Source organism: Cuculus canorus, chromosome 5 (assembly GCF_017976375.1).
Source record: "Cuculus canorus isolate bCucCan1 chromosome 5, bCucCan1.pri, whole genome shotgun sequence".
Lineage (NCBI taxonomy): Eukaryota > Metazoa > Chordata > Aves > Cuculiformes > Cuculidae > Cuculus > Cuculus canorus.
In genome coordinates, this window is record NC_071405.1 from 45,004,359 (window position 1) to 45,032,085 (window position 27,727).

A 27,727-nucleotide genomic window follows, 5' to 3' on the forward strand; every position below is an offset into this window, starting at 1 on the left:
GCAACAGGAGACCAAACTGATGTCTGATACCTTATTCTGCCCGCTGCAGTGAGAAGTGTGCCTGCTAATGTGGAGGGATGTTGCAGCTCTTCCCTAACACATGACCAGCTGTGCGGTGTTACTCCTTGAAGAAGTTATGTGGTAGGAGAAGGAATATAAGTGATGTTCTTCTGGACCTGAGCTGGCAATTTTTCTTCTCTGAATCACATTTTGGAGCATTTGTAACTTGTTTCCTACCAGCAGATCAGCCGAGAATGCTCTGCTGGCGTTATGTCAGGTACTGATCAGATCCAGCTTGTTGGTAACCATCCTTGCCTGGCTGATGTATCCATGAGATAATTCAGTGATTTCTAGGCACGTTTTCCTTCAAAGGTCCCTCTGAAAGTATGGAACTCTGCATGTCTCACCTCAGTCATCCTCCCAGGGGAGCATTTTGTTAATACCGGAAATGGTGGGGGTATGGAGAGCCTGTATTTGGGCAGCAAATTGACCTTTGACCGTTGTATCCTGGGTTTTCTAAAGAAGTGGAAACGCTTCATGCTGTGCAGGTGTCTCGGGAAGTCAAAAGAACTGTGCCCAGAGCAGGGACCTAGTAATGCATTTCCTCCCCTGTAATCTCTAATGCTTCTCTGCTTCACAGCCTCTGTTCAGTTTGTCCTTCATTGTTGATGGCACATGGCATTTTATAGAAACAGCTTTTTACCTTGTCATTAGCTTTCTTTGGGAGCCAAAGGAACTTAATGGCTCTATATCTGCCGCTCAGAGAATGGTATAACTTCATTTGGTCATGAGCAGCTGGCAGTAGGTCAGCCTCATTTGCTGGTGCTGCCCATTCTGTCTCCAGACCTACCTACGCATGCAACTTCAGCCTTGGAGGTAAGCTTGGGAGGCCAAATACTTCTCGAGATTAGAGCAGAGATCCCCTGTCTCCTGCGTTCTAGCCTTGTTTGAAAATATAAGATATGCTTGACTTCCTTTGTCACAATCTGGTTTAATTCTGTTTATCTGAAGAGTGAAATATAACATTTGTTTTGAGTGACGACAGATGATTTGTTTAGCAGCACTTGCAAGTTGAAGCTAGGCCTTGTCTTCTCAGTTTGATGGGAAAGTAGCATAATTGTCTGCAAAAGGTTTTCCTATCCTTTTCCACCCTTGTTTTCCCTGTTTTGTTGTTATACTGAGGAGAGAAGATTTCTTTACAGCCTTTTGACTTTATTTCATGCCTAGTCCATACATGCTTTTTATGTGTGAATTTTGGGGCAGTGTCTGCTGGCTCTTTGATGACAGCTCAACTGAACATGTGTTGCCCTAAATTATTTTACTTTGCTCATTTTTTACCTCTGATCTCAAACACACATGTACACTCCTTTCCATGTTTTTCTGTTTAGTTCTACATCTTTCACTTTGGTGCCATCATTGCATGCACCTTGCAGTTACCTAACCTGGAGCAACTAAGGTTGGCTGGGAGGTTGTAGAGGCAAGGTGTTTGTGTTCCAAAGGCTTCATTCTGCTTTTGCAACATCAACCCTGTCAGTGTTGTTTAGGTAATACTTTGAATTTTTTTTGCCTAAGTTTTTTGGCTCAAGCAGTGAGGTATCAGCAAGAGTGGAAGAATGCTTCTGAGACGCAGCAGGCAATGCCCTCTGGATGTGTGTGTACATTGCAATGTCATCAGTCATGTAGTTGTTGGCTCAAAGTTATTCTGGTTTTCCAGTGTGCCTGTTCCCTATAGAATTATAGCTACAGATGGTAAAAGTAAACTTAGCGCGTTTCAGAGTGTAGTACTTTCCCAGCTTTTATTTGTTTCTGTCTTTGGTGGTTTGATTTGACTTTTAATTTCCTTGGGGGTGCTCTGCAGGTGGAGAAGGTGAAATTCACTTAAAGAGTGCATTTTGCCCTGATTTTGCAAAAATACTTCTGATGGGAACAGTAAGATTCATTTCCTCCTTTGAGTTGTCTCTGGCATCCAGAAGATGATTTTTTTCTGGGGAACAACACAATCTGGAGAAGAAGCTTTAGCAGGTACTTTTCTGGGATGTAGGTGTGTGGGAGTGGGTGCTCAGTGGGGTCTCCAAGTACAAATGGAGCCATGTGGGACTGACTGGAAGTGTGATAGAGAGGCAGAAATAAAGCTTATTATTTGTATTTATAAAATACAATTGTTAAGTTGAGAAAAGTGATCCACAACTAATTGCAACTCTGATTTTGAATGTGTGGAATTATGCTAAGGTGGAAGAGGCCGAAAAGCAAAACCCTAGTTGGAAGTTCTGCTGTTTAATAAGCATTTCAGGCATCATCTGGACTGCATTAAGATATGACTACATCTGGTTTTCCCCTTGCTGGACTTGAAAATGGACTGTTCACTTGTCTGCTGTACTTAGAGTGTGTATTGTGTTTGTCTACTTCACATGCTCACTCTGTAATTCATAAAAGGATTTTCATTACTGGCTAAAAAATATTTTAAAATATTTAAAAATAGTTTAAGTTTTTAAGTTTGTACAGAGTGCCTTGGGGGAGGGATTATCAGCTGACCCCTGATGAGACCATGTTTCTTGAGAGGGAAGGGGGAGATAAACCTCTTGTTTGAGCTTGGCGTGTCCTGTGTAACTGGTGATGGCCTAATCAGAAAGGCTGACAGGTGCTTTGGAGAGGTGAGAGGCATTTACTGGGATTTTGCTTCTTCTGGAGCTGTTATAGTCAAGTGGGACCAAAGTCAGCTGTGATGGAAGGACTTTTGGTGGGCTAATGTGGTTGGGGATACAAAGCATCTCTGTACTTAAACAACTGTGTTAATGCAGCAGCTTCTAGACACTAAGCGTGATCAGCATGTGATTTTACAAATACATACAGTTCTTCGGTCAGCTGAAATTAAGAGTATGGTATTTGTCCTAAAAGACTGACATTCTAACTATAGTAAAAACTGTAGTATTTGTGCATAGGTGTAATGCTGCTATATCTGCATTTCCAAACGGCAATGGAAGATGTTTATTGTTTGAGGCTTGGTTAATATAACTACAAAGGTATTAGTAAAGGTAGGGAAAAAAAAACTGTAGTAAGAGTGTTCTTTGTATTCATTACTGTAGTGAATTTCTAGTAAATTTAATTCCCTACTAGCATTATTTACTGTTTTCTTTAAAACAGTAAGTGCATATGTTATTGCATAGCCAATTAATTCTCAGGGTCACTTCTTAGGCTATAAAATATTGCTCGTTGTAAGCCTTTTACCTTGCAGAGGGGCAGCAAACATAAGCTGGACTCTGTTTTAAATGTAAAATTTATCACTAATGGTTGGGTTTTTTTCTTTTTTTTCTGTGGGTCAGATACTACTTGCTGAATCTCTGCCTGTGACCTGTGAACTTTACAAAAAGTGCTCTTATTTCTGCATAAAATGGTGGGAGTGCTGGTTGACAAACAGTTCTCTAAGTGTCTTGATAAGGTACCTAGAGTTCATGAGGGAACACAAGTAGCTTGCTTTAAGTTGAAGGATTCAGAGTTTAAAGCACACTCCAGTACCTGAAAGGGGCCTGCAAGAAAGCTGGGGAGGGACTATTCACAAAGGCTTGTAGTGATAGGACTATGGGCAATGGGTATAAACTAGAGAGGAGCAAATTTAGACTAGACATAAGGAAGAACTTCTTCCCAATGAGAGTGGTGAGGCACTGGAACAGGTTGCCCAAGGAAGTTGTGGATATCCCATTCCTGGAGGTGTTCAAGGCCAGGTTGGATGGGGCCTTGGGCAGCGTGATCTATTGGGATATGTCCCTGCCTATGGCAGGAGGGTTGGAACTAGATGATCTTTAAGGTCCCTTCCAAACTATTCTATGATTCTATGATTTTGCTATCTGTCAGCTCTAGGAATATCTCTGATGGGCAGAGTATTTCACATCTTCCCTTGCTTTCCCCCTTGCTCTCAGTCTTGTCAACTGGAGTTTTCAATGATAGAACTACAGCACATGATGAATGACAGCAAGAGCATGCTAAGGCAAACTTGTGGAAGTGCCTTGGAATTCAGAACAGTGGGAGAAGTATTGACATTATCTTGGCTGAATAACACAAATTCGTATTATCAATTGCATGCTGAAGACATGGGGTTGCTTTCCTGAGCAGCCAATGCCTGTGTTGCAGAGGTGTGGTGGTGTATTGCACAGGTCATCTCTCCTGTGCTGATACTTTCAAATCCTGTTAAGGTGCACTTAGAAAAGCAAGTGAGGAGAAAGGAATGAGCAAAGTCAGTCTGCACAGTGCATGGGAAGGAGATCCTGGCGAAGCCTATGCTGGCTGACACCAGGTGCAGTCTCTGGTACACAGGACTAGATGGGGCTGGTGAGCTGCCTTTCTCCAACAAGACTTCTATTGTCATGTCAGACTTAGAAATGTTTCCAGCTGCCAAGTGGGATGACCCAGGTGTGAGCTGACTGCAGTGAGAAACCTGCTCACAAAAACAAGCATGATGCTGTGCACACATAATCCATGGAGAAAGCTGCAGAGGAGTGCACAGTCTAAGGTCAGCAGTGCAAGTACCCTTCTGTCCAGTTCTTTCAGGCTCCCCTGAATTTAAGGCATTACATTTTAGTATCAAGTTTTGTCCCCATCTCTGACTCTCTGATAGTCCAATGTGGACTTGTATATTGTGTGTCCTCTGTGAAGCTTGGGGTAGCTGTTTATATTTCAGTGTTTTTCAGTTAGGGTGGTTTTGAAGTTAAAACTGTGTCACTTTGTTTGCGGCCTTAGGGCATAGAGTGAGCAGGAAAATATGGAAACAGAAGTTTCATGATATGTAGCATCAAAATGTTTCAATCTGGGAATCAAAGCTAATAAGTATTATCTTGGGCTTTCTTGAAAGAAAAAAGGCTCTGACTCAGATTCTTAAATTGCCAAATGTGCTCAGGGCGAAACTTCTTGCGTGGATGGCTAAGTCATGGTTTTACACATGTTAACTGCTGGATTTTTTCACTATGCTGGTTATAACATTCACATGTCCTGCTTGTTTTGTGTTGTGAACTGCTTTTGCATCTTCATCTGCAGTCATCACATACTCCTCTCAGATGTCATGCAAAGTTGAATTTCAGCTCTGTTTGAAGGCTGTGACATTTCTCTTTATAAATGCAGAATGACTAAAGCTTGCTTCCATGATGAGAAAGAAGGTTGCCCTTAAAAACTGCACGGGGAAGAGATTTAAGATTGGTCCGGTTCAGTCTGAACTGTTTAGCAGCGCATATAAAGCTTTAAAAATTCTTTGAAACAAGAGGGTAAATCCAGGTAGAAGATGATGATCTGCTCTGAAGTCAACAGGAGCTGCTCTAGTGACTTCAAGGGTGAGAACCCACCCATTGGGATAATCTCTTGGGTGCATTGGTAATGAAGAAAAGACATTGCCTATTTATTGTTTTATGTGGGGAAGTGAAGGCTTACTGTAGGTGTGAATATACGGTAACAGCTGATGTGTCTGTGTAATGTCTGGGAAGACCTGAAACATTGGCTTTTGCTTGTTTTCGATCAATGTTTCTTTTATCATTTTGCAATAAGCAGGAAAATCAGAGCAGGAATCAAATAAGATTGATGCTTGGTTTCGATAGGCTTGATGTAAAGGCAGAGCCAGGACTATGGTTCCCCATATTGTCAGTGTGCTCAAGATGGTGCAAAACCTTCTGCTGAGCCTGGGACAATATTAAGGATCCCAGAGTGAGTCAAAAGACATCATGTCTGTGATGCCAGTACACCTTTGGGCTTTGAGTTTGGCTTTGTACACATCACTTTAACTTCAGCTGATCTCCACTGGGGCCTGAGAGAAGGAGAGCAACATACCTTTCCAAAGAAAAAGTCTTTCTGAATTTGGGAATGGTCTTTTCCTACCTCTGTGCCGTTGCCTGTATGTTATGTAATGAGACTTGCCTGCCTTTTATACTTTTTTTTTTGCATTCTGGCTGATAGGAGTGTGTTTAGTGGAACACTCTTGACAAAAATTGTTCTTTTTTTTTTCCGGCAGTGCATCTGAACGTGATATATGAAAGAATTGCTCCCAGGAAGAGAAGCCTCCCTGCAAGGCCAACCCTCCAACCCTGAAGATGTGGACTGCCATCATATTCTTTCTGCTGATTTCCTTCTCTATATGTGAACACAGGTTTTCTGTCCTGAAAGGGAGAGGAGTCCATGTAATGCGAATAAACAGGCTTACAACTGAAAAGCAATGCAGGCAGGCTTGTCAAAACCGAGATGCCTCAGGTGAGGTTCTTGCCCCTTAGCTGGAATGCCAGTTGGGCTTTTGTTCCTTAAAGGTCTCTGCTGTTCCCCTGACAACTATCTTTCTTAATTCCGGTGGTTTACAGGCATTTATAGTTACAGCTTCTTTGCACACTCCTATGGTGCTTCTGACAGCTTTGCTTAGATTGAATCCAGAACAACCATTTCCCAGGTACCTTCTAGCTTCTATAAGAAGCAGCATGAATGTGCACTTGCTGTGCACTGGTAGTGTGCAAGCATAATTAAGTCTCTTGACTTGAAGAATGATTATTCCATGCTGCCAGATGTTTGCAAGTGAACAGTGCCGTTGTAGAGAGCTGTGATGGAATGAGTAGTCTTTGCTCACTGGTCTTTATGTGCGTTTTTTCTGCCTTAGGAGAAACCAGTTATACTCTGCAACCAAGCACAGGGTTAAACAAGTCTGAAGAGATGAGAGCCTTCTGCTGTCTACCTCTGATATGTCTTTATCAAGCATTAAACTTGTAAATGAGTCTTTTAGAGTTATCCTTATGAAGGACTTTAACTTATCTGTCCTCATGTGAAAGCTTGTAGCACCTACAAGTAATTGGTGATGCAGTAGTGAAGATGAGACTGTAACTTGGGTTGGGGGGAGGGATGAGTGAACACTGTGGACATGTGTTTTAACCTCCTGATATCTTGATAAGGGTAGAAAAGGTGCTATTAGCTGCCTCTTCCAGAGGAGGGAAATAAGGAATTTAATAGTCTGTGATCAGGGCTGTGAGATGAGTTGAGTGCATGCTTCAACCCTGTTGCTGATTTCAATCACTTTTTTAACACCCTTCACTTTGTTCTCTCCTGACATGTTTTGTACAGGCAAGTCCAGTTGAGCGTTGGCTTTGTTGGGAAGAGGGGATTGAGCCTCTGGAATTAGATGACCCATTCCATCTTCAGGAAACCAAGCAAAACTAAACTTGAAGTGTAAACCTTTTCAGGTTTAAATACAGTATTAAATTCACTGAGGCAATATAATTTCCTTTTGTTATTTGATGGCCAGTCTGCGCTACCTGATGTCAAGGGAGATGGACAGCATTCAAACTCTTGACATAAATGTATAGCTATGTGCAGAGAGATCATCTGGAGAGAAGGACTCGATGTCTTTTTATTTTATGATTAGCTTCAGATTTTAAGATCAGCTTTACTGCTCTCATTCACTTTCCCTAAGAATATTTATTTTTGTGCTTTCTTTCATTACATTCATGAGGTCTGAGACTCAGATGTCAGAATAGCTACACTTATGTAACTGTCAGTAAAGAAGCAGTGGTTACTCTTTTTTAAGGTATTAAATGTTAAGTTGCTGGCCAGGGTTGCCTGGGGAGATGTCCTCATAGCTACACTGCTTGGAGAGTGGAAAAAATAACATTCCTAGCTGGTTATGCTTTCTTCTGTAGATGTAATTTATACCCTTGCCGACGTATCATCACTAACGTGGAGCAATAGTGCAGCTATCACAAAAAGAACCTGTTTTGCAAGTACTTTCACATCTCGGATGTGCCCTGCAGAAAAGGAATGGTTACTGATCTAGCTGTTCCAACATCACATTTGAATATCCACATCAGAGGCCAGGATACAAAGTCAGCAGACTAACCTGTCACAAAATGATTGTACCAATATCATGAGAGTTTGACACTTCAATTACTTGCTAATAAAAGCCCCAAAACACTTTATGGCTGGCAGCATGGGTTGTAACTCTAAGATCCATAGGCTGTCTAATGCAGTGGATTCAAATCAAATCTCCAGGTGCTGCTATGGTAAGTGATACGCGTAATGGAGAAAGTGTCTGTTTTAGCAAAATCTGGCAATCCAGGTGAGCACTGTAAACTTGTAAGATCAGCTGGTGCTCTTCTCTTTTCATCCCTAGACATATTCAGAGCTCTCTGAAGTTTCTTCTGTGGTGGCCAGTCCAGAACTGGAGGGGGACATCTTGTCTATCTGAGTAGGCTGGGTCTGAGAACAGAGCCGCTTTGCCATACTTCTGGGCTATCTTGTATGTTCTGGGGAAAATATAATATGGCTGCAAGAGCAAACATTCCTACTCCCTACTTCCACAATACATCTACTTCCCTGGCTTCTGCTTGCCTTTGGGCGTCTGTGGTTTCTTTCAGCAGAAACCAGGGTGCTTTGAGCATGCTGACCCCATTAGTCTCTTGACCTTTCTGAACTGATTGACATATATGTAGCCAGTGCAAGATATGCTGCTGGCTTTTTGTTTTCCCCTTCCAAGAAGTGAGAAATCACACAATTTACAGTAGTAGATGGTCTGTGTTTCTCCACTAGTGTGGCCTATCAAGCAAGGAACAGGAGGTGGGATTGGGAATCGAGGTATCCAAACATGCTTTCATTTCTGAGGAGAGGACTTTAATTTCTCGAAGGGCTGCCACTGTACCTTCTGCTCTGTGTGATTGTTGAAGCTTTTCATTTTTATTGCTTCTTAAGTACCATTTTTTAAAGGCTTTGAATAGTTTCAGTCACTTTCTTAATATTTTATCGAAGTCAGTAAAATTCCACCTTTACTACTTTCTCTAGGACTGTCAAAACAGACCACAGTACAGAGCTTTCTCCAAGCTCATGCGTTTTCCACAAGTCCTTTAAATAATTATGGTAATACAAATGGATTTTTTATGAGAAGTTCAAGCTTTTAATAGCCTTAATCCTCAGTGAAGGTAATTCTCTTTGTAGATGAGAGTTTTGAATATATGTACCACATAGGCATGTTCTTTACCCTTTCTCACACTTCTAACAAAAAACAGAAGTTAGCTTCTCCTACTGTACACTTAAGTTCCTTTTAATACACTGATGAGTGGTCAGCTGGGCACACACCTGTTCCATCTCAGACTGAGCACTGTGTTATCTTCTGTGGTTTTTTGTTACAGCATGTGTCCCAGAAATTAATCGTGTGCTACTGTGGTATTACATAAAATCATAAGATAATTTAGGCAGGAAGGTCTCTAGTCTGAACCCAACTTAGATTTGGCTGTTTAGGACCTGATGGAAAGTGTACCACCTCTCTGGCTCCCAGTCCAGTGTTGGAATGCACTTGTGGTGGAAACTAGTTTTTTGCCTTGATGATTCTATGTTGAGTTGAGATTTCTTCTACATCATCTGCTCCAGCCCTTCAGACATCTATTAGTCTCCCTTGAACTCGCTCCAGCATGTCAGTACGGCTCTTGTATGCTGGGGAGCCCAAAACTGAGTGCAGTGTTTGAGATGGCTTCTCAGTGCATGTTAGAGGAGGTTTGTTCTTTCCCTCAAAGCTTGGTTATGTATATGTAGGCATGTCCAGAAGGAAGTTAGTAAGTTCAAAGAGATGCCGAGCGAGAAGAGTTTCTGCTGTGATGAGTTTATTTAGCTTATGTTGACTTAATACAAGACAATTTTGGTGATGACTACCATGGGGAACGCTGTCATTGTTCAGTGAATGAAGAATAAATGTCTGTGTAACTCCGAGCACTGAGGTGAGAGCTGTCTCCTGTGGGTGATGAGATGGGTGTCTTCTCAGATTTGGCTCACTTTTTTTTTTCCTCATTGAGACATCTGGATGAACGCCAGCATTTAAGATGGGTCGAAACTGTAGTGTTCTTGTCTGGGTGAGTGAATTGTTATTAGGGGATGTTGGTACCAGAAGACAGACAGGGAGGTAGGCTGCAGCTGCTGTATTGATTTCATTGGCTTTGCAATGAAATCCAATGGATCCAATGAATCCTTTAAGGCGAGACCTTCGAGCTGTCGTGTTTGGTTTGGGTTTTTTTTTTTACTTCTTTAAATACAGCCATGAAGCAGTGTGTCCAGTATACATTTTCTCTGCTGTTTTCAGGTAGCCATCGATGTAATTGGTCTGTGCCCTACCAGAAAAGCTGCATCCTCTTGCAGTGCCACCAGCTAAGCATGTGCCAGAATGCCGGAGAAGAAGACATCAAAGGTCTGCTTGGAGGTAACACCATGCTTCAGACTAAATACAGGATCCTGGTACTTTCGCTTTAAAGGTTTACGTTTAGACTTTGACTGGCTCTCTGCTGAGTGAGATGGGTTGTGAAATGCCTGCAGACATTTTGTGGATAAAGTGGTTCACTGGAAAAACTATTTCACTAGCCTCATAAGGGCTCTGGCACTTACATATGCATGGTATGTCTTTGAGTAACTCCTGTAACTAAGTAACAATTTGTGTCCATGCTGAAGACATAATTCATTCAAGCAATTTGCACTCCATGCACTGTCCTTTGGAAAATAAAGACATAACAGATGTATTTATACTTTTTTAACAGAAAGGAAAATGTTTTGGCATTGTTTTTTCTCAGATTGCCAAGATTTTGTGCCAGAGGCAGCAGTCTGCTTCTGTAATCAGAACAGCCTTAGCAGCAATTGCTCATGGTGACTTTCCAGTGCCAGGGACTTCAATTTTAATTAAGTGACACAATAACAAAATGGACCTTGTTGGTAATTGAGGAGTCAGTCTTCTAAAGTACATTCCAAGAGTTTGCTGTAACCAAGTTTAAAAAAAAAAAAAGTTTGTTCATGTTTCTTTTGGGTTGACAAGGGTTTCTCTGCAACGTAGCAACCAGACCATTGATAAGCACATGGGATTTATGTCACTGTAAATCTAGATCACTAGTTGTGAAGGAAATTCTCCCAAAGTATGAAGGTATAACTGGAAATTTCCACTCAATTTTGAGAGGCTTGGTCGATGCCATGTAACTTTGAAAGCATGAGTCATCTTCTCAGGAGCTGGCATTTGTAATGCTGCTCCTGTTGGTCATGTGCTTCTGCATTGCAGCTCTTTATCCACCTTTTGTTGAATTAATTCCCTGTTTGGGAAATGCCAGAGGTAAGTGGCAAAAAAAAAACCCCCAAACAAACAAACTGACCCCCCAAATCCCAGCAATAACAAAAAAAACCCCAAAACTGTAAGTGGATTGTGAGCAATAAAGGCAGAGGTTAGAGGTTTTCTGTTCTTGCTGACTTCAGGACTGATTTATTCGTTTGTAATACAAGTACTACAGAGTACGTGTTCTGGTTTGCATATTGGGGGTGTGAGGTCAGATTTGAACTTGAGGGTTTTATTCTTATGAAACTCATTGGTTTTGTCTTTTTGAAGAAATTGTCAGTGAGAAAAGGGAAACAGTCCTGTTTCACCACCAAAGCTATCCACAGAAAAAGGAGAGGATGGTGAATACACGGGCTAACCGACACAATGTGGAAAACCTGGTTTCAGCAACTCAGACTCTTAAGATTCACTTGAGGCATTTGCTTGAGGTTGAGAGTGAAGATGTAACAAGTGCCAGGAAAACAATTCCAAGCAATGCTACCAGCACCACAGTGACTACCACCACTGCCAGAGGCGTAACAACAAACGTTACAAATGCAACTGTCCTTACAAAAGCTTATGAAGTAGCTGCCAACACGTCAGATTCCTCTGGAGGTTTTGGGTTCCTTGCAGAAGCCATGTCATCAGCTGCTTCTTCTCCCACTTCTGGTAACATCCCTGCTTCCACTTCCAGCCACGTCACAAAGCTTGTGACCACTACTGAAAAAACAGGAAACAGTAGTTTTGTTTCAGTATTATCCCCTACTTCTACTTCTGGTCCCCTCACTGTTATTTCTCAAGCAGGTACTCAAATGCCTCAAACAGAACAGTTCAACCCAGCCACCACCATCACAAGCGGTCGCCATTCTAGTAGCCCTGTCACTGTTGGAGCTAGCCCAAAGATGCGGAGCACAACATTGACCACCCTCATCTTGCAGAACACAGTAACATCTTCCATTGCTTCCTCTCGTGCCACAGCATTCACTCCCTTGGAAAGTTCACACTCTGCAACTACACTGCCTGTTGTTACATTGCTATATCTAGAGACAGAAACAAGTACAGCCACAAAATCCTTGAGTAAATCAACATCTCTTCTGGGCTCTACAAGAGGTGCCACAGTTTTAACTACCATCTCTGCAGCAAAAACTACGACTGCACGTGGAATGAAGTCAACATCTCACATTTCCTCAGTAACCACAGCTCCTGCAGATGCACCCAAAACAACAGCTTTGGGCCTTGCAGAAACTCAGGGCATGGACAATGATTATTTTCTCATTGCTGCCGAGCCCCTGACCCAGTACTTAGTGGATAAAAGTTCGCTTCTTGCAGTGCTTTTAGTTGGTACTTTTTTTTTCATGACTATTATAGTTCTCTTCCTTATTCAGGCCTATGAGAGCTACAAGAAGAAGGATTACACACAAGTGGATTATCTGATCAATGGAATGTATGTGGACTCAGAGATGTGAAAGGATGGGGATGAAACTGTAGTCAGAGAGATGGAAAGCAGATTGAAAGCCTGCCTGATGTGGTTTTCTTTCCTATTTGCCTATAACATAAACTGAAAGTGCTTCCAAATTTACTTCTGGTGCAATTGAGCGGAAATGCCATGTACTGTATTAAGAAAAAGAAGGTTTTTTAATTCAACTGTGCAACAGGTTGCTGTAAAAAAAGCAATTTAAAAAAGAGTAATTTTTAAAATTTCCATATGCACAAAAGGTTTGGCCATTATTTTCCGTTGCAAAACAAACCTAACAAGCGGTAAGCCATGATCCTCAGAAAATGCTGTGGCACTTTTTCAACTGTTTACGGTGAAATTCCTTGTGTTACATTCATTTCACGTGTGCTCCTCTGAAAACAGAGCTAAGGATACTATCACCTTTTTTGAAGTGCTCTGAAATCACCAGATAAGTACTGCTGCAACAGGGGGCTTTTAAGCCAATGCATGTCATGTTTCAGTATGCTTCTTGCTTGTAAAGAGATCTGTTTACAAGGCATTGTAAACTCTGTTTACTGCTAAACCAAGATGTCTTTTCACCATGGAGCAGATTACTGTGCCTCTGCACTTAAATGATCTTATTTTTGTATTCACTTAATAAATGGGGCCCTGTGGGCATTTCTTATTGCATTTCTGTTTTCATTCCTGTCCCTGCCTGTTCAGAAGTAGGCAAGTGGGCTTTGGGGGCTTAAGCAAATTAGCTCTACTTCAATATTCCAAGTATGGAGCCTTTGAACGCCTCAGTGGAAGTATGGATGTGTCGCAGAAGATGCTGATCATTTTCCAGGGTACTGCTTCTGTAATTTCAGAGCAGTATACTGCCAGCCTCCCAGGTATGCAGAGCCATTCACTCCTTATTATCTTTCATGCATAGAGCATTATGCCCTAGTTGGTTTTTTGTGGTGCATGTTGTACCAGTTCAGAGTTGCTGGTAATATGGAAACCTTATTGTATATGCAGTTGCAGCTCACCTTCTGATATCTGCAGTTGAGAAAGTAGAAAACGCTTGATTTTTGGCAAGTATTCTTCAGTGATTGATGTATCTTATTGGAATGACATATACATACCAATAGCAAAATGCTGAATCAAGGTGTGTTGTATTTTTTTTAACTGGATTGATAGCTTGTCTCTCAAATTAGTTGGCTCTTCTTTAATCCTGCTTGCATGTAATCCTGAGGATGATAATAGGTAAACCTCAGAATTTGAGCTGTTGGGTTTTGTTTTGATTATTTATCCAAATTATTTGGCTGTTCAGTGTTCATGCTTAAGCTGAAAGCGCTGTGATAAAGCTGCAAATAGCACATGCAGCAGCTGAGGCGAGGGGTTATTTGAAGGAAATGAATGGGAGGTAATTTCTTGAATCTTACCCATACATATTTTGAGGACAGAATTTCAGCAAGTGTGTTGAGGAAAGGAAAGGGATTGCTGTGGAAGTGACATGACTTGGTTGTCAGCGTCAGGTTGAGTTTTGCAGTGCTTTCGTATGGACTGCATCTGCATGCTAGTAGGTTAGAGTATCTCTCAGGATAAATGGATAGTGTGGTTTGGGGAGCCTCCCTCCTTTGAAGGCTTGAAGTATAGATGACAAAATTCACATGACACTTCTGTAAGGGGAAAAAAAGTTTGAGGGACTGAATTTTTAATTGGTTTCTCTTCAGCAGGAGGGAACTGAACCCTGATCTCTGCCGTCTACCAGGAGAGGCTTGTGTGCAGTATATATGCAACAGGCTGCTGGGAACATCCCCCAGCAAAGCTGGGGAGTTGTACCCCATTGAGATGTTTGGGTATGTTCACCTCTCAATGCACGTGTTCTGAGCTTTTAGCAGATGTCAGGCAAATACTACTTTACAACCACAAAGTCCAGAGACTTAGCTTTACATAGGAGTCTTGGGTTTCACCTTAGTTGCAGGTGCATCATGAGCCACAGACCTAAGCATGTGGTCATTGAGCTTTACTCCAGGTACTGAAATAAGAGGTGCCTCCTCAACTCCTTGCCATCTGCCAAGACAAGTGTTACCTCAGATTCAGCTTACTTCTTTTTCCCCTCTTTTAGGCATCTCAGATAAATGCTTGCATTTTGATAGAGTGAATCTCGGCAATAGTGCTCTTCCTTGTAATTTATTCCTGCCTATGTAAGTGAATTCCTGTCTATAGGAAGTGCCTTCCTGCACAAAGGGTCAGTGTTGCAGCTGCTGCACTAGTGCTTGGCGGTATGTTGGGTTTTTTTTTTAAGTTGCCTAAGCCATTTTGAAAAAGGCAAAGTATGATCATCAGCCTTATAATTGCTTATCCTGAAAATAGGGACATTTTAGGATGAACTTTGCGCTAACTCTGGCCTTCTTTCTTTTGGTTTCTGTGGGTATATTCATACACCAGAATCTGGTTGGACACCAGATTCTGTGAAGTGGAAGATTGTGAAGTTGCATTAGTTATATTCTCTTCTTTGAAGAGATATTATACTTCTGTACTGATTTCTTGGAGGGAGTAGGAAGAGAAGGGAAAGGAAGGAGGAATTACTTATACAAAACTCTGGAAGGATTTTCTTTTCTAAAAGCAGATACTTTCTAAGATTGGTTTATTGAAAACAAATAAAAACCTTTGTGGCTAATTTAAGTGGGTTTGATGTAATTACAAGAGTTGGAATAGGTGTACAACTCTATTAGGGAGTTTCTCATGGACACAGAAGAAGTATTACAGCTAAAAGAAAGCTCCATACAAGTCTTTGTGGCCTCTTAACATGTTCTTACAGGAAGGTGAGTACTCATCACAGAATCATAGGTTGGAAAATACCTGTTAGATTGTTGAGTCCAACTGTAAACTTAACACTGACAAGTCCACCACTAAGCCATGTCCCTAAGCATTGTATCTATCCATCTTTTAAAGACCTCCGGGGATGGTAATTCAACCACTTCCCTGAGCAGCCTGTTCCATTGAATGACAACCCTTTTGGTGAAGTAATACTTCTTAGTATCTAGTTTAAACCTGCCCTAGTGCAACTTGAGGCCATTTCGTCTCATCCTAACATAGTAGAGCCTCCCTACTTACACAGATCAACACTCCTGCCCAACTTAAAGTTATCTGCAAACTTACTAAGGGTGCACTCGATGCCCTCTTCAAGATAATTGATATTGAACAGAACTGGCCCCAATGCTGAGCCCTAGGGAACACCACTTGTGACCAGCTGCCAAATAGATTTAACTTCATTCACCACCACTCTTTGGACTCACCCATCCAGTTTTTCGCCCGGTGAAGAGTATGCCCATCTAAACCATAAGCAGCCAGTTTTTCTAGCAGAATGCTGTGGGAAATGTTGTCCAAGGCTTTAATAAAGTCTACGTTGACAACAGCCACAGGCTTTCCCTCATCTGCTAAGCAGGTCACTTTGTTGTAGAAGGAGATGAGGTTAGTCAAGCAGGTGCCTCAGAAGCTTGTTGCAGTTCCCACAGCCCTGGTATGTTAACGTCCAAATCTCCTCTTCAGATGCTGCCACAGCCTGTCTTTTTTCTTATTTGAGTTACTGAGCTTCCAGCTATGAATTACTTTTTGGGAAGAAGCTGAGCTTTTTAGTGCAAGGCTGAGCACCAGAGTGAGTCTTGCCTCAGTGTATTTCTGTACAGGAGATAGAGATCTTCATGCTTACTATAGAATCAGAGAATATTTTGGGTCAGAAAGGACCTTTAAAGGTCATCTGGTCCAACTCCCCTGCAATGAACAGGGACATCTTCAACTAGATCAGGTTGCATGTCCTGTCCAACCTGACCTTGAATCTATCCAGGGATGGGAGCATCTACTACCTCTCTGGTCAGCCTCATTTAGTGTTTCACCACTCTCATCGTAAAAAATCTTTTCTTTAGTCTAGATCTACCCTCTTACATTTAAAACCACTATCCCTTGTCTTATCACAATGGTGCTTAAAGTGCAATGCTAGCTGGAGAGATGTCGGGTAGGGTTTTTATTTGCATTCCAGTGCTTTTGCATTAAAAACCAAAAATACTGGGCTGGAGCCTGGCCTCTGAATGTCAAGCTGTATTTTCTGGCTTGTACATTGAGACCCAATTTTAAAGATTTGGCAGCTTTGCTCACTCTGTTTTGCATCTAGCTACTCAGAGACATCGAAGAAAGAAAACAAACTGTGGAAGGTGGATTGCACATGCAGTCCTCTAAAGGGCTCTTCTATAGCTATGGCTTGATATGCAAGTCCAGAGCCATTAGGATTTCTTCCCCTTTTGCTCTTTATGTGTTGGAGGTCACCAGTAGCAAACATTGACTTGATTGCTGCTAGGCCGGATAATGTTACTTAGAGTAGTCCTACAACCCATTGTTGCTAAAGCCAGCGTTCTAGAGTGGCTTTGCTTGTTTTGGTTTTTAGGCCGCAATTCACAAAATCATAGAATCGTTTAGGTTGGAAAAGACCTTTAAGGTATTCGAGTCCAACTGTATACCTAACACTGCTAAGTCCACCACTAAACAATCAAACATGATTAAGGCTCATCTCCTAGTACTGCTGGTTATACAGCAAGTTGCCCACTCAAAATTTGTGGAACTGTGCTAAATGTGTGGACTCTAAAGCCCTACAATACCTTTGAGCCCCAAAGTGGAGAAAACACTTTCAACGCAGGAGTTTGCATGTCAGATGTGAAAAAGACAAGACAGGAAACAGAGATGATACAAGATTTGCTTCTGTCCCAGACAAAAATAGGTAGCTTGTCTTTTGATTGGTCACTGAATTGTCAGTAAAGGTAGAAACTTGACCCTGGACAAAGAAGAGGCTCCCAGTTCTTCCTGTGTACTGTGGTAAAAGTGTTGCATTTACATGGTGTAGCGTTGCAATAGTTAGTAACAACTGTGTTAGATGAGGAAATGAAGCAACCTTGAAAGTTTGCTTGCAGAATTCACAATATAACAATAGATGGGGTCCTACCAAGTTATCTAGAAGACATGTGCCAAAGGACTGCCAAAAAAGACATGTGCCAAAGGACTGCCAAAAACAATATTAGGCTGCTCTGAAGCATAGCATATCTGACATGCATTTAGGTTCAACCTGTTGCATGGTCTCTTTCTCAATTAAACATAGGAGCATTCTGGTATTAAATTTAGATTAGTTTAATTCTAAATGCCACCTCTTATTTAATTGCCTGTATTATATGTTGTTCTAGACAGCAGAGAAGAAAGGAAATAATGGAATATTAAAACATTTAAAGGAATAATAAGAATTAAGAACTTCTTGACTGCGAATATGAGTCTGCAACATGCCATGTGGTGTCCAGAGAATGAGGGAACGTATGCAGAACTCTTAAGCATGACTTTTAAAACAGCAATGCGTGTAGTTAGAAAACAACAAGGGAGCTCTGGGAACAGAGCTATCATGGAGTTGGTTTCTCTAGATTTGTCCAGTGGCTGCTGATTTCTGGCATGAAAACAAGGAAACCTGAGTCCTGCCCTACTGAAGCATTTCTAAGAGCTTTTTTCCCACTGTGGGTTCTCTGGTATGCAGTCAAGGCAGGTTCATATTGCAGCATCTCCCCTGATCAGGGCAACTCTAGTTGTCTCCTTTCCATGTCCTCTAAGTCTCATGAAACTTTATTAGCTTTGCTGCACCTGGCTGATGTTTGCTGTGCATTTAAAAGCAAATGTTTTCATCTTGCTCAAAGTATGAGCTTGTAAGTTTCTCCTTTTCTAGAAGAAACCACGCTAAATAGCAAAGCCTGGAGTTGTAACAATCTGCCTGCTAGAAGGCCTAAGTAGTTCAGGGTTAGGACTCTGCTTTGGTCTTTTTGATCTTGCTGAATAGCTATTTATTTTGAGCAAAGCTGGTCTTTGCTCTACAGCATTTTGAGTTTACTTCCTTGTAGTTTCATGTCCTTGGACCTTGTCTTTCTGTACTGCTGCTAGGCCGGATAACGTTATTTAGAGTAGTCCTGTCTTGGCTGACAGATGCCGGTAGGTTGTGCTGCGGCGCAGCTCTTCTAGAGCTTTCATGTTCAGCCTCCCTCTGGCAGGGAAACCCCAAAGGCTCTGGGGGAAAAAAAAGACTCTCCGCCTGATCTGGGGCTTCCTGGTTTGCTCTGGGTGATGTTCAGTTTATGCCGTGGCTGGAGTTACGTTTGAATTACGAAGTATGTTTGAGGGAAAGGTCCTTTGCTAGCATGCAGAACTTGCTCAACATCCTGCTGCTCCAAATTAAAAAGACTGAAGCTCTTTGGACAGAATTGTACACTGTTTGAAAAAGCAAGCAAAGAACTTTTTTCATTAAAAGTGTCTAACTGTTTTAACCCGTGCAAGCTGGGGCATGTGAAACCAATTACGCTGGTTTGAGGATCATGGGCTTGTGCAAGTGGTACCTGTTATTTACTGCATGCAGAGAAGTTTGTAGAGCCTTTTTTTTTTTTTTCTCCAAGGTTTCCAAAGTGCCTGGCCAATACATTTTAGCTACAGCTGTCATGTGTTGGGGCTGTGCTGCAGCATCACCTATTTGAGCTAGCAGAACCTAGAGAAAAAGGTATGTCTTGGAGAAAGTCCATGCTAATGAGGCCTCTGGGCTGATTTGCTGATACAGCTTGGGCAACCAAGGACTTTGGGTGCTGATTTCTTTGGGACCTCCTCAGGTGCCTCCTCGTTGACCAGGAATGTGGATCACAAGATAAAGCAGAAGGTTCTCAGCCCCAAGCAGTAGTGAGCTGTGGCTGCCTTAGCCAAGTAGCAGCAGTTTTGTGTTACTGGAGCCTGATATCAACTTTCTCCTCTCTGTGTGCATGCCAGTGCCTTGGTGCCTGTGGGGCAGTAGCTGCTGCCTGCCCTTGGCACTGCTATCCAGGTGATCTGTGTGTGCAGGCATCAGAAGTAAGGGCAAAGCATTGATTTTCTAGCTTTGGTGTCAGGGAAGGGTTTCTTCTGTTAGTTCAGAAGAGAAGGGGCTAGGAGAACTGAAAATGAGCTGAGGAGGCTGCTAGTGCTTGCTTTTGGGCCAGCTGTTCCTGCTCTGTGGCTCTTGCTGCATTCACCAGCGTCAGGGAGGGGCAGAAAACGGGAGCTTTCAGCAAGCTACAGCAAAAGTAGAGAGCAGGAGGAAGAGGAGACAGGTCCTTAAAGTTTCTTATTGAGTACCCTGGCTGGTGAACTTTGGCTACCCACTTAGGAAGAGCGGTCCTTGCATGGGCAGGCTGATGAGGAGCACCAGGTTCTCCTCTTGCTTATAAGACTGCCTGGAGGCATGAGCCTGGACGCTGGTAAAAGCAGCAGCCGTGGGATGTGTGAAAGCACAGAGAGTGGCCACACCTTGATCATCCTAGATACAGTGCAGTGTGATCAAATGCACTACTGAACCTCACTGCCTGATGGCACATTTGTGAGGATGTGGTGCTTGATGTTGTTGCCAGCCTAGGAAATGTAGGTGTGCATAATAAGCTATGCCATGGGTTATACAGCTCCTGTAGGGAATGCAGGCCACTTGAAGCCAGCGGAGGTGACCCCATTGGCTTGGGTGGCTTGGATCTAGGACGTGAGGGTCACTTGGGCTCTGTAGTCTTCTAATATGTTGTGTTAGTGACACTGACAATTTTCTGTAGTGCAGGTGCCTGGATATGGGTGACAAGTGAATTCAAGTGATAAGAGCCAGCACTGCTCTTGCTCTGGAACGCCTTACTGGTGGTGTCTATTCCCCATCCTTCTGTAGCTGTCACCAAGAGGTACTTTTAGATCTTGGGACAGAAGAGCAAGAGATGCTTTCATAATGTTGCATTCTCCAAAGCAGCTGACAGAAAATGAAACATTTAGCCTTCAAGTGCATAAAAAAAAGATGAACTGAGCAGTCCCTCCTACACATTATGGCTTTTATTAGTTGATAGTTATTTAAAATATTTTAGTCAAGCTCCCCATTACATTAGGCTAGAAGCATACATATATTGAGTTGCTGCCCATGGCTTGAAGAGCTTGTGACCCATACAGATGAGACATCTTTGGGGTAGAAAAGAGAGTGAATGCAGAGAAGTGGCAACTAGCTTAAGCAGGTAGAGAAGGAGAGTGGTGAAGTCAAGAGAAGTGTCTGGGCCTATAGTTTCCAGTTTACTGTTTCCTGCTGTTTTTATACAAGAAGAAGGATCCATGGCGGGGGGAGGGAGGAAACAGAAGCTGTCCTGCTCTAGAGGTAGTGTCAGTTATGCTTTGAAGCTTCCCATGAGGCATCAGCTCACCTCAGAGATGTCAGCTCCAAATAAAACCGTTCCAGGATGTTTCCTTAGCGTGCTGTACCACAACAGTCTGTGTTGCCTATAACACTGAACAGACTGCTTTGGGCAGTTTGGAAGAGCAACAAACTGCCTGCCAGGAAACACACTTTCATTTTGTGGCAGGACAGGAGAAAATATGTACAGGGCTACAGTTGTTTTGCATGTAAAAAACACTGAGTATTTGAAATCACAGGAGAGGAAGCATGGTACAAAGGCTCTGCATACCTTGAAAGGACCAGAGATGGTCTGCTGAGTACAAGGTCCTAAAATACATGGATTTTCATAAAAAGCTATTTTCAGCTTTACCTGGGATATGGTTAGCCATGGCAAAAAGAAGAGACTTTTTGTTGTCTAGTATCTGTTCCTCTTATGCTAGCTGGATAAGGTTCTTGCGTTGAACCTCTGGCTTTATGCTGCAATTCTGTCTGCTATAGACTCCTTTTGAGGTGTCACTTCATCAGGTAGTTGTTCCCTAGGGGCTGCTGCATCTTCTGTAGTACTGATTCAGCTATTTCTGCTGCTCTGCTCTGTACTGAGTTAACAGAATGACACGGGAGAGTGTTGCTTGCTTGCAATAAAAAACATCGGTAACAGGGTGTTCTCTGGCACCATCTTCCTCTTTTCAGATGTTGGATGCAACCTTTCCTTTAAACCACCTTCCTTTGCCCTGAAGAACTGGCTCTGTAAAATATCTTTCTGGCATTCAAGGGCCATGACCTCTATCACCATTGCTGCTATTGAGTGGTTATTGCCTAAGATACTAATCTCTGAATTTTTTCCCGCGTTTTAAGGAGTGGATTCAGGGTAGGTCATCTCAGTAGGCATTGATGTGATTCAACTAATCTGAGATGTGTTTTCACCGGAAAACTAACAAGTGCATGTCTGAGCCTACTTTAGAAGTTCTAATTTCTTGATGAAGTACAATATTGCTCAAGACAAGGTGACAGAATATTTATTTTAACTTCTAAATCATGGCCACAGTTGTATTTTCACCTGCCTACTCACTGCCTTAAATCTATATACCAGCTGAACCAAACTTTTCAAAAATGTTAGGCAGAAGCCAGAAGGGTTCTACCTGAAAAAGTTGAAGTTTAATGGAATTGCTTACAAGTTAAAAAACCCATTTGAAAATAGAAATGAGAGCTGTCAATACATGCTTCTCTTCTAATATTAATAGTAACAAAACTGCTGGGTGGCCAAGGAGCATTTTATATGTACTTCAGGTACTTAACATGTCAAAAAGTCTGCCATGTCAACAGGTCTTAACAGTATATGGCAGCATTGCTCAACAGCTCTTCAAAAGTGAAGAAGACTGGTTCCTGATGAAAATTGAAGTAAAGCAAACTATAATTACTCCAGCTTGAGTATGGCCTGGCCAGAAAGATTTCTAAAAACTTTGCCTGCTGTGACCTATGTCAAAAGTGCTCAGTTCTCCACTTTGCATCTCACACAGAGAAGGAACTTCTGAGAGCAAAGCTTTAGCTGGTGCTATGTGAAGGTTAGCACCACTAACCTATGTGAAGGCTAGCACCTTCACATGGCCTGGGAAGGGAATCATCTAGTAACATTCAAATGCCACCTCTGGCAGCACAAGGTATTTAATTGGTAACTATTCAAATGTTGACTCAGCCTAGCTTTTGAGATCTGACAAGATCAAGAGCCCTGAAGGTCTATAGCCATAGGCATTAATAAAGCAATCTTGTTAAGAGATAATTAAGTCACCTTTATTAAATTTCTCATTAAACAGCCAACTGTAGTTTGTTAGGTAAGGAATGCTCAGTTGGGATTATTCACTCTCCACACCCTAGCAAAAAGTTAAAATGGGGGGGGGAAACCCCAACAAATCCCCCACCTTCTGGAATATAATTTATATTTTAGGTGTGGTGCCTGTGGAGGAAGCAAAGACTAAACCCTCTTCCCTGCTGAGATGGAGGGAGAGTATTTCCAGAAAGTTAGTTGTCTCCTCCTAGGAGCGATTGCACAGTGGGAATGGATGGAACCACAGTAGGAGCTCTGCATAGATGCTGCTCCTTGGCAACAAGAGAAATGCAAATCTGAATGTGAGAAGGGATGTCTGTTTGCCTCCCTTGGTGTCTTAAGCATCTTGGGTTAAACTCAGCTCTACTGTGAACACATGGCCTCTTCAAGTTTTAACCAGACCTGAAGTGTACAATCTGGCCAGACAAAAGGGGTGTGGAAAAATGAGATATTTTGTTACCCCTGTTGAACCCATGGAGAAAAACAGGACCTAAGAGGAACTGATGACATACCTAAAATGACCTAGGGAGACCATAATTGAAAACTCAATTGATGGCTTCTGTAAAGACCAACTTATTACTTCTATTTGTTTCATCTCAAATGTTGTCTGACTGCAGGGCTGTGTGGGCCTGAGGGGCTTTTCTGTGGCTACTGGTTAACAATGAGAGGGGCAGATGTAGGAGTAGGTACTGCTCTTCACCCACCACCACCTGCTAATAGGGCATGGACCAGACCTATAAATAGTGCCTGACAAGAGGGCACAGTGCATGCGCCCACCACCCCATGGAATCAGCCTGAAGAAGTGCTGGTGCTTCACCAGCCTGAAGAAGAACTCCACATGTTCCTGAAGACTTGAAGCTGGATGGACCATGTTTACCTGAGGAACTGCTGTGCCTCACTGGAGTGGTGATAATTTTTCATTTTCCCATGCTAATTCTCTCTTTCTCTGACTTATCTGACTGTACCATCTTTTTTTTCTTGACACTATGGTGTATTGGATCAAATCTGAGTTGTGTTGTAGTCTGTTTAGCAACCTTGATTGTGTTCAAGGTACCAGATTGTGATATGAACAGATTGGGATCTGTTTTTGCAACTTTGAGAAGTTGTGACTCGAAGTGCATCCAAGCATCTGTTTTGTGATTTTGGCTTTGTCCAAAATAAATACTGCATTTGAATTTGCCTTGGGAGATTTGTTGGTCTCCAATTTGCCACGCAGATATTGAAAGAACCCTTTTTACCCTCCCTTTTCAGTTATGCAGGTCAGGGTGGGCTGTAATACAGGTGTCAGGAGCCGGGTGCAATAGCTTCTGAGCAACATCGCTTAAACAGCATATCCAGCATATCTTCCTGTAGCATAAAGGCTGGCTTGTCCTCCATATGTGACACTTAGGGTTCCTCAAAACAGTTTTCTGTTTCTTCCATTAGCTTCAAATCTTCTTTGCAGAATCTCAAACAGGTCAGTTTTTCTCTTCTTAAAGTAAGCAATAACTCCCCTCCCCCCACTGAATCGACATTTCCTGGCTAGGGAATGTAGGAATCCAAAAGAAAAAATCTGCTAGTATTATCTTGGGTTTTTTTTACTTGATTATGCAGAGGGCAGGATGATGAGAGAGGGCTCCACCAGTGCCTGTGAACCTTGCACAGAGCTAGTGAGAGTGCAGTGATACAGGAGGGATAGGGAAGTGGATATCCGGCAGCAGCATTTAGCCTGGGCCTCTGGGGCAGACTTCTAGGTAGAGTCTAGTAACCATGTATTCCCACTCCTCCTAGCTGGTGACAGCAGTCCTGGAAGCTGCACTAGGTTTCTAATTCGCCGCATAAACTGTGCTCCTTTCCTGAAAATTCTTCTGGAGTCTAAAATAAATGTCTTGCCACAGGGTTTACCTTTTCTCTCCTTTAAATTGGAGGGGCTGGATACACTCATAGTTTTAGACAGTTTATGTATTTGAATTGATCATTGGCATCTCTGATATTTAGTTACTATTGTTTATCTGTCTGGTTCAAGCTTCTCTGGTCTTCCAGAAGAAGAAGACAAAAACATTGCTAGAGTTATTGGAACAGTTAATAGTCTGGGGCACTGGCTTATGTCTACATTTAGCAACTGCTAACCTGTGTCTCAAGGCAGTGAATTCCAGTCCAAGCTATTTAAACATGGCCTGGCTAGGAGGAGTTGTTTCTTTCAGCAGTCCTAAAGCAGCAGTTGAAGTCAGGAGTATGAGATTTCCAGATCAAATGAGGATTGTTTTCTTTTTGCACACCACTCCCACCCCCCTAGCTGGAGATCACATCCAGGGCTAGCATGGATCAAAATCATGACAAAGGGATAAAAGTGATAGGCTTGTATGTACACAGCAATAAGCAGTTTCTGAATAGTTTGTACTCCTGTTTTGTCCCTTCAATCTTTCCTGGTGTGGCTGTCTTTCCCTCCCGTTCTACCATGGGTTCCTCAGTCAGTACCTATACCACTACTGACATTTTCAGCCAGAGCCGAGTCTGCTCCTTGCTGTCCTGAGTTCAATAAACAACTATAATCGAGTGCTTCTTTGGCTTGCATAATTTTGAGAGGCCCCTTGCTTCTCGCAGCCTGGGATTTAAGGATGGCATTAAGCTTAACGTGCTCCAGAGCTCTTAAACTCTTAACGTGGCTCACAAAAGGGAGGAAGGGAGGGAGGGAGATTGCCCAGGGAGGTTTGTGGATGCCCCATCACTGGAGCCAGGTTGGATGGGGTTTTGGGCAGCCTGATTTAGTGGGATGTCCCTGCCCATGGCAGGGGCATTGGAACTAGATAATCTTTAAGGTCCCTTCCTACCCTAACTATACTATGATACTATGAAAGGAAGCTAGTGGTGTGGATGGGCTTGTATAAAGCAGGCTGAAGCTCGGAAACATAGGGCTTTGGACCAAGTTTCCAGCTGGTTCTATAATTTTCAGTACTTTTGCTCTTCACTATTGCAGAGCATGCAACTCAAAGGGGGCTGGTCATGCTGCTTTGGTTTTCCTTGCGCAGCTCAGGTAGTCTCAATGAAGATCTGGGTTATGACATGAGTTGTGATGATCAAATTCTGATGATAGAGCAGAGGCACTGTGGTGTGGAGCAGTTTATGCTGCTTCATCATTTGCATCTATGCTAGCTCTGGATTCACCTACAGACAATCTTTAAGGAAAGCAGTTGTGATCAGATAAGCTGTGTGAGGGACAGGACCTGGAATTAAAGGCTGAGACTATGCATACTAGTTTCTGAAAGCCTTTTTTTGGGATGGGGAGGGGTGCAGCTGGAGCCACATGGTGCCAGGTGCCACCCATTTAGGGTAACATACAGAAGTGGACTGTGCCTTAAAGCCATTCACTTCAAATCACTTCAGGTGTTAGTGTCATTACAAGGTGGATGAATGTATAAAAGGAGGATGTTCGCTTTTGACTTCTCCCTTTTTCCAGTTCAGGTCGCAGGGTTTTTTTAAGTGTACTATATCTGAGTCACATTAATAACTCTAGTACCTATTTTCATTTCAGCCAGGTGGGAAAGCAATTAACACAGAGGTGGGATAGGAGCAGTCCCTTGTCCGATAACTGTTCAGAGTCAGACATTGTTATGAGGATATGAAGTGCTTGTAAAATGATCCATCAGTCTTGCTTCCCCTTTTGATCTGGATTCATGGTTTGCTAGGAAGGGATGGTCTTGGGCAGCCGGCAGGGCTGTCTTTGGCACAGTAGAAACACTAGCCAAAACCGAAAACCTCCCTTCTTACGGACTTGAATCTGATCTGAATTTGCACTGGCAGAAGCTGAGGGATGCTTGTCACTTATGTAGATTTATATTCACGAACACACCTTCACTTCAACAAAATAATAATACATATTCCCCCCTTTATCTTCTTTCTGTTAGGTTTGCTTTCTCCATGCGAGTTCTGGTTTACAGTGATGCTCTTTCTGGCTATTAAGGCTCCTTTTCTCTACACCCTTTTTCTTGCCTCTTTCATAGCCTAAGCCAAAAGTATTTGTCTACCACAAGAAATCAATGCCAGATTTATTGTGTGGGCAGGACTAACAGTGAGTAAAGTATAATAAAACAGAGAAAATTGATGCTTCACTAAAAACAGACCTGCTGCAGAAGGTAGAAACTAGTTCCTTATGTCAAAGCTAAATGATAATTAATTGAGAAGTTGGGATAAATTTGGAAAATGATTCTTGGTGAACCACATCCTTCCTGCACTCAGTGAGGAGGCAGAGGATGATACAGTTTTGAAGCAAGCACAGCAGTGGTGTGCAGGGCTGTGTTTGCAACTGTTGATGATTAAAGCTGCCTGGCATTTGACTTTGTTCTAAGACTTTAGCCCATTACTGCCCAGGGGGCATGCTGGTAATTTTTGAGATCTTGCTTTCTGAATGAGTAGGAATCTATGTGAAGCTCAGTCTCAAGTGGAGCAGACAAAATTTGCAGAGAGAGGGGATATGGCGAGCTTTCTTTCTTGCTTGCTTTTCTATTTCCCCCCTGCACTTTGCCTGCATTGCCAAAGGGCTTTTAGGGGACAGTTACTTACCATGGCCTCAGGCAGTGTCAAATTCTGATTTTAGTGAGTGCATCCATACTCGAAGATAGCAAATGCTACTGATCTGGTCCGGTGTGCTGAAGATAATTTAGACTTAATTCAGTGTTTTGCACTCAGGATCAAGCCCTGAAACGTAACCAAGCTATGTTATTGCACCCAGTGAAGATGATTCCATAATTTAACCTGTTATCCTGTGCTCTCTGCACCGAGACACAGATGCTGTCTGCACATCCAACACAAATGATATTTTCATCACTTTACTACAACATACTATAGCAGCTGATTCCCAAGGCAGCATCTGCTTGTAGGTAATAAATCCACATGGTTGCCAACATGGGGAAGCAGCCATTACCAGAAACAATCTGTTCCTGATGTTGGAGAACCAGAGTCTGCTGGAGGGCAGGGAAAATGCCTGTCTGAGTCAGGTGCACTCTTCTTTGAAGATTGTTTGCAGTGAAAGCAAGGGGAGAAATGATGTAGCATGTCCTGGGATAGGGTTAAAAATGTGTACTACATTGCTAGTCAGGAATTCAGTATGTGACTGCTTAAGTTTATTATGTCTTTATCAATGATAATGCAATGTCCTCTGTTTTGAAATGTAGGTGAATCTAAACTCTTGTCGAATCATCCCTTAATCTTCCA

The 27,727-nt window shown here is 42.4% G+C and overlaps 1 protein-coding gene across 10 annotated transcripts in view; it reads left to right on the forward strand.

Annotated features, from left to right (window-relative positions):
* C5H11orf24 (chromosome 5 C11orf24 homolog) overlaps window positions 1-13,208 on the forward strand; it is a 30,017-nt gene extending 16,809 nt beyond the window's left edge. For 7 of the 10 annotated variants that reach the window (XM_054068047.1, XM_054068048.1, XM_054068043.1 and 4 more), the window contains 3 exons: window positions 5,987-6,222; window positions 10,073-10,189; window positions 11,351-13,206. In XM_054068047.1, the coding sequence (XP_053924022.1) occupies window positions 6,066-6,222; window positions 10,073-10,189; window positions 11,351-12,525 (1,449 nt within the window). In that variant the 5' untranslated portion in view covers window positions 5,987-6,065 and the 3' untranslated portion in view covers window positions 12,526-13,206. Of the gene's footprint in view, window positions 1-5,986; window positions 6,223-10,072; window positions 10,190-11,350 lie in introns of all 10 variants that reach the window. The other 3 variants (XM_054068051.1, XM_054068050.1, XM_054068049.1) reach the window with 2 other exon arrangements.
* Window positions 13,209-27,727: the final 14,519 nt, after the last annotated feature.